Below are 7500 nucleotides of genomic sequence, written 5' to 3' on the forward strand. Positions count from 1 at the left end.
TTTCCTCCCGAAAAGCCCCGCGGGACGATCCCGCTCGCCGCCACCAGAGCGCTAACCGCCGCCGCGGGCGGCGAGCGCGGCGCTCACCTGTGCACCGGCTCCTCCAGCTGCTCTCTGAGTCTCCGGGGCCAAAATAATCCACGACGGCGCTTTAATGAACGCACGCGTAGCGGCGGCGGCGCCGTCTGACGCATCAATTACCTGCAGCTGCACATAAATTACAATCGATTCCTGTTAATGAAGTCGGCGGAACGAGACGGTTCTGGTTCCTTTAATCACGCAGCCGTCAGCACGTCTGGATAAACGGGTCGCTCCGAACACGCCGGCGCCGGCGCCGCCCGGCCCGCGCTCGCGCTCACCTGGCCAGCTTGTGCAGGTTGGAGAAGATGCCCTCGGGGACGCTCTCGATCAGGTTGTGGTCCAGGCTCAGGGTGTTGACGCTCACCAGCAGCGCCACCGTCTCCCAGGGGACCTCCACCAGGTTGTTGTAGCTCAGGTCCAGGTCCTCCAGGGTCTCCAGGAAGTCCTGCAGCCCAGATCGACCAGTTAGCAGACGCGTCAGCTAGCTACCGAGTAGGCTAGTAGGTTAGCATGCCCCAGCTAGCGCCGGGGTACCTGGAAGGCGCCCTCTGAGATGCTGTGCAGCTGATTGTTGGCCAGGATCAGGTGCCGCAGGTTGACCAGGCCCTGGAAGTGGGAGTCGTCCAGGGGTGGTGAGACGGTTGGCGTCCAGGTGGAGGGCGTGGAGGTCCTGCAGGTCCGCGAAGGCGTAGGGCAGCACCTGGCTGATGGTGTTCCTGCTCAGCGTCAGGTGGATCTGGGACACACCGGCAGAAGGGTTCAGCCTCACTCTCGGGTCAAAGGTCACAAAGTAAATCAGGCGCGAACAGCAGCAGCAGGACGTTAGCTCTTTTGAGGCAGCCGTTGCCGTGGAAACTTGGATTTTCTTTTTTAAACACAGGCTGTGGCCCAGCCGCAGCCAGAGACGCTAGCATACGTTAGCTTAATGCCAGCTAAACACGGCAGCTGCGCTAGCTTTCATTAAAGAGACGAACTCAGCTGATAGCATAGCATCTGTTAGCTGCTGGCTGCACATGATGAGGCTAACGTGACGGGAGAGTTCGGACCAGGCTGGTCATGTTGGCGAAGTCGCGGTGCCGCAGCGTCGTGATGAAGTTGTCCATCAGCCGCAGCTCGGCCGTCTGCCGGTCGATGTTGGGCGGCACGAACAGGAGGCCGGTCTTGGCGCAGAGGACGGTGTAGGACGGCAGCAGGTTCTGGCAGGTGCAGCGCTTCGGACACAGCATGGAGGAGGAGGAGGAGAGGAGGAGGAGCAGGAGCAGGAGGAGCAGGAGGAGAGGGCGGAGCAGGAGGAGAGGGCGGAGCAGCGAGGAGGTGGAGTCCATGACGGCGCTCCTGCACAGACGCAAACATCACCATTAGCATGGGCTAACTGTTAGCCGTTCGGGTTTTTCCTCAGCTTTTATCTGGCGGCTTTGATCCTCTTTGATCCAGGTCACTTCCTGTCATATCCAGCCAACAGAAACATTTGAGCGTGCGTCCCTCTGAACGAGGGAGGGAACCGCGGTTCTAACGACAAAGGGGGACCTCAGGAGGCCTCAGGACCCCCTCTGCTGACATTAGCACATGATTAGCATTTCTGAGCCCTCCTGGGAACAGCTCATCTCCAGAACCAACAGGAGTTGGCACCAACCGGCGGCCCCATCAGAACCGGCTCACACTTACGCTAACAACGAGCAACAAAGCTTTCAGAGCTACGCTAACAACAAGGATTTCTCCCTTTTTACACATTCTGGATTCAAAATGGAATTATTCGCATATTCCTACAAACTCTGAACACAGCATCATTCAGTTAGTCATAAAGGAAAATAAATCCAGAAGCTTTTGGTTCCTGTAACCTGACGTTAGCTAGCATGTGACCGCGTTAGCTAGCATGTGACAGCGTTAGCTAGCATGTGACAGAGTTAGCTAGCATGTGACAGCGTTAGCTAGCATGTGACAGCGTTAGCTAGCATGTGACAGAGTTAGCTAGCATGTGACAGAGTTAGCTAGCATGTGACAGAGTTAGCTAGCATGTGACAGCGTTAGCTAGCATGTGACAGAGTTAGCTAGCATGTGACAGAGTTAGCTAGCATGTGACAGAGTTAGCTAACTCGTTTAATTAAAGAGTGAACAAAAGTGAGTTTAATGTTCGAAATCAGGTGTCAAGGGTTCACACACACACACACACACACACACACACACACACACACACACTGTATAATACATAAGTGCTTTAATTAACAGCCAACAGCTGGAGGTTGATACCGTTGTTGCTCTCAAACACGCTGGCTTCGCCAATGTTACAATTAGCCCATCGCAGCCACAGGTTGCCATGGTTACACGTCTCCACTGTCAAAGACGCAGACAGTAAAATCTGGATTTAGCCAGCACGTCTCAGGACCCCTGCTGGTGTCCCGCTGGAGTATCCAGAACTGCAGTCACCTGACCAGTCAGAAGACCCCCCCCCCCCCCCGACACACACACACACACACACACACACGCACACACACTCCAATTTTCTAGTGAAATTTGGCACCAATCACGAGCTTCTGTAATATCCTTCAACAATTTTCACCCCCCACTGCGGTAAATGATGACTGCTTCACGTGTGTGTGTGTGTGTGTGTGCGTGCGCGCGTGTTACGTTCTCCCCTCCTCACGGTGGCGACCCGCCATGAAAACACTCATGGGTCGTGTAGAGGCGCCACTGACCACCAGGGGGCGACATTTGACACCTAATCTGATGACAGTATCTCACGTTTGTTTGGGTTAGGGTTCTGGTAGCAAAGGCTTTAAATGAATGTTTGTTTGTTTGTTTGTTTGTTTCCTGAGGGGGGGGAGTGTTGGTCGGATCTGAGACTCATTCAGCAAAAGTCTAAATTACGCCGGTGAGGATGTGAAGGATGCTAACAGCTAACTGATGCTAACAGACTCACCGACAGAAGCTCCGGGTCATCGCAGGTCGCTCCTGATCCTGCAGAGATCAAAGAGAACGTTTGTTTACTCGTCATGTCCCGTAGGTGGACCCACGATGGTGATGATGATGATGATGGTGATGATGAAGATGATGGTGATGATGGTGATGATGATGGTGATGATGGTGATGATGATGGTGATGATGGTGATGATGATGAAGCTCAACCTGATCTGCAGAACTTTAATGCTTTGATGTTCACAGCTGCACATCAAAGCAAAAATGTGAGTGTGTTAGTTTTCGTGTTTCGTTCCTCCTGTTGGACACACCCCCTCTTCTGTCCCTCAGGTATTTCCACCTGACTGAAGCTCCGCCTCCACCTGAGTGGTCTATAATGGAGGGTAAACCTGCGTGAGTGTGAACCTTAATGTAGGCAAATCTGCCTGGAGAGGCACACGCACACACACACACACACACACACACACACACACACACACACACACACACACACACAGACACAGACACAGACACAGACACAGACACAGACACAGACAGAGACAGAGACAGACACAGACAGACACAGACACAGACAGACACAGACAGAGGGATGGACCTCCAACATCGTCCCTCAGGCAGAAAAACCAGAACCAGAACAGCAGAACCTCTGAGACCAACCTGGATCAGGAGCGTCAGTGTCTCAGCGTCCAGGAGAACCGGTCAGTACTGAGTCCAGATCAAGATGACGAATCCTGGAAAAGACCAGAGAACGACAGACGTGTTGAACCTCTTTTCATAGAACTTAAAGGTTCCGTTCATGTTACAAAGCGTCGGGAGATCAGAACCGGTCCAGTGGAGCAGGAAGTGGATCAGCACCACAGAGGAAAGTCCCGAACACCCCAAAACCCACCGGGCCCAAACCACCGACCAACGTCACCCTCAACAGCGTCCAGCTTTGATGTCCAGGGGGACCTGATCACACAGGTGTGTGAGCACTGACGTCGCCATAGCAACAATAGCACAGACGCTGAGGTGATGAGCATGAGGAGTCCACCTCAGGCCAACAGACCAGCAGTGAGCTGCAGCACAGACGCCCCAGCAGCAGGTCGTGGTCACGGACCCTGCACGTGTGCACGCTGAACCAGTCTGGGAGCGTGCACGTGTGTGAGCACGTGTGGCCGAGCATTGGCACCACTGCAGGCAGGCAGATGGTCCTGGACCAGCTCAGGGCCCCGCTCCGGTTCCCCCCCAACAGAGCAGCAGAACTGGACTGAAGGTGGAGGATGAAACCCGTCTGAACCCGACGGCACCAGCTGATACGAGTGGGCGGAGACTTCCGGGTCGCCCGTCCATTCATGGACCCAAGGATCAAAGAGCTAGCTTGATGAGCGAGCGCAGCGCAAACGAGCGTGAGCTCATTGAGAGGAGCATCATGCTAGCTTAGCACAACAGAGGGCGTCGCGCATCCATGTGAAGCTTCAATATTTATCGCACACGTGCTGCAGCTCCGTGGGACGTAGCGTAGCATGCTAGCCAGACACCGTTCACTTAGCTTGTTGGTGACGCAATCAGGCAGCTGATTGGCTGTGTGAGACCATGTGACCATGTGTGTCGCCTGGTGAAGAAATGATGTCAGAGCTTTTCTTTCATCTGTCCCCCGTCCTCTCCGCTCTCTGCTAGCATGTTTTTAGCCTCTATCACAGCATTTTCTCTCCACTAAAGGTGTTTCTTCATCCTTCCTCCTCCTCCTCCTTTGATGACACCTCACTTTTCCCCTCATCCGTCCATCCTGTCTGATCCTGGAGGTGAGGAAAGACGCTGGAAACACAGCTCAGATGTTAGAGGACACTGAAGAACCTCTGCACGAACAAATATCACCCTTTACAATGTTGCTAAAGCTAATTAGCAACACACAAGCAGAAGAGTAGGTGTGACATGGTGTGAAGCTCAGAAGTTTCCACCATCTCCGTAAAGTTGCTTTAGCATATTAGCTTTAGCATATTAGCATCAGTTTCCCTCCTTTTTTGTCTTGTTTTGTCTTTTTAAGGACTTTTGTTTTGGAGGCATCAGAACCAAAGACCCGGTTTAATCCAAAATAGACTGGAGGTTTTCACGGGAGGAACAAACGTCACGCAGGACGGCGGTGGATCAGCTCCCGTTGCCATGGTGACACATCTGCGTATGGCGACAAGAACTTCCTGAAGTCTGGCCGATTTTTGTTCGGTTACAGATCCAAGAAAATGGATCGAGTTCTTTCATCGGGTCCAGAGAGGCCGCCGCTGCCTCGGTGGACCAGGACCAGGACCAGGACCAGGACCAGGACCAGGACCAGGACCTGAGCTCAACCCTGAGTCTTCAGGGTCGTTCGGGGGTTCTCCCACCATGTTTGGACCACGCTGAAGCGTCTGTGCTCTTCAGCTGGTTCAGACCTTTGGACCAGGTGAGATGAAGCAGAGCTGCCAGCCAGCGTGTTGCCGTGGTAACCGACAGAGTTACGCCGAACCGGCGACCTCGGTTTCCCTCTTCCCAAGGTCGGGATCTGCTCTCTGAAAGGGGCCCTGGAGCACGTAGACGCTCCTCGTTCTGGTGGATCAGGACCATCCATCGACCGGGGCATTAATTGGCTCCTCCCACTGCATCAATCACACCGAGCAGTCAGGTAGCTTAGCAGCAAAGATGCATGACCCGGATCAGTACCACGGGAGCGGGAATGGGTCAGGAGTGAGGGTCAGTGTGTCCACAGGTGGTTCTGGAGCGGCGCTGAGGCCCTCAACACCCTGAGAGGTGCTTGGAGCCGGTTCTGCTCCTGTTTTAGCCCAAATGTTCTTTAGCAAACCCAGAACAGCCCGTGGGTCCAGTGACCCCGAGGTGGGTCAGTTCCATCCCCCTGCCCCCATCAGGGACGGGTCCAAACGTGTAGCGTGGGCTCGCTTCCCTGCAAGTCTGCTTCCTGCTGCGGTCCAGATGGAGTAAAAACCCAACTCAAATACCCACAATCCCCTGGGCCGGGGGGGGGGGGGGGGGGCTGTGTTAGATTAGCTGTTGCTGTGTCAATAATGGGTCGGCTGTCCTGGTGGTGCCGATGACGTCATCAATATAAACCACCAAGATTAAAGGGGGCCAACTCGGGGGCGGGGCCAACTCGGGGGCGGGGCCAACTCGGGGGCGGGGCCAATACACGTTATTATTATATAAGATGAAGGCTGTAAAAGCCCCGAGAGACGGATGGAAAGAAGGAGAAAGACGGCAGAGAGGCAGCAGCCGGAGAGGGATTGTGGGAATAACAGTGGTGTCACACACACACACACACACACACACACACACACACACACACACACACACGATCAGGGTAATTAAAAGGGCTCACAGGTGGAGTGTGTTATCGTGTTATCGTGTGTTATCGGAAAAGATCATCTTCTTTTGGGGATTTCCCTCCTGAGTCCGGTGAAATTCCGGATTCCCTCTCTGGATTTGCGGCTCCTTCAGTGTTGATGTCGTTCCAGACACAAACTGTCCATCAACAATCGGGTGCGTCATCATGCGGCAGCACACGGAGCTGCAGTGGTCATGTGACAGCTGAGGTCATCAGCCCCCCAACAGCTGGTTGACCAGGTAACCAGCTGGTTGACCAGGTAACCAGCTGGTTGTCCTGACTGTCAGCAGATCCAGAAGAACTCGCCTCGGCTCTCCCACCAACATGACCTTTGACCTTCAGGCTGTCATTTCTTCCACGCTGGCGAGCGACAGTGGCTGAGTCTGATTGGCTGCAGTAGCAGATCCAAAGATTCTCTGTGTCTCCATCATCGGTACCGACCCGAATTCAGAGCAGAACTTTGGTTCCCCTCCGGAACCAGACGAGGGGAAATGTCCTGCTGGAGATGCTTCCTGTCCTGTTTCCATCTCCGGTGGAACGACGGCACAGAGAAGCTCATTAAAATGGGAGGATTCATCCAAACAGTTCCTCTGACAAAGTGGTGACAGCGAAGAGACCCCCCCCACAGCGAAGGGACCCCCCCACAGCAAAGAGACCCCCCCCACAGCGAAGGGACCCCGCCCCCACAGCAAAGAGACCGCCCCCACAGCGAAGGGACCCCCCCCACAGCGAAGGGACCCCCCCACAGTGAAGAGACCCCCCCACAGCGAAGGGACCCCCCCCCCACAGCGAAGAGACCCCCCCCCACAGCGAAGAGACCCCCCCACAGCGAAGAGACCCCCCGCCCACAGCGAAGAGACCGCCCCCACAGTGAAGAGACCCCCCCCTCATCTGGACCCCCATCACAAGTCAGGCTGTTCCTATGAAGGGGGCGGGGCTACGGCCTCCTCCAGATAAGAGGATTTCCTTCCTTCTTTCCCCCGATAAGCTGATTTGCACGAGTTTGAGAGAAAGCTGAGCTAAAAATGAGAGAAAGGCTGCGCGAAAACAGGGACGCTAGCGTGTTGGTGGCGTCCTGCTGGACACCAGTGGGAGGGTGAAATCACTGGTGCAGAGTCAGCTGCCCCCTCTCCTGGGGGGGGCTGAGGAGACAT

General features: G+C 54.8%; 1 protein-coding gene across 1 annotated transcript in view; it reads right to left on the reverse strand.

The window, feature by feature from the left end:
- The window catches only part of LOC101074320 (leucine-rich repeat and fibronectin type III domain-containing protein 1-like protein), a 25819-nt gene that overhangs the window by 13987 nt on the left and 4332 nt on the right, over window positions 1-7500 (reverse strand). Inside the window, 6 exon segments of the mRNA XM_029844096.1 lie at window positions 360-526; window positions 616-708; window positions 710-817; window positions 1128-1416; window positions 2999-3036; window positions 3652-3725. Of these exon segments, the coding sequence (XP_029699956.1) occupies window positions 360-526; window positions 616-708; window positions 710-817; window positions 1128-1416; window positions 2999-3018 (677 nt within the window). The 5' untranslated portion in view covers window positions 3019-3036; window positions 3652-3725.

The sequence above is a fragment of the Takifugu rubripes genome, chromosome 11, assembly GCF_901000725.2.
Source record: "Takifugu rubripes chromosome 11, fTakRub1.2, whole genome shotgun sequence".
In the NCBI taxonomy this organism is placed as follows: Eukaryota; Metazoa; Chordata; class Actinopteri; order Tetraodontiformes; family Tetraodontidae; genus Takifugu; species Takifugu rubripes.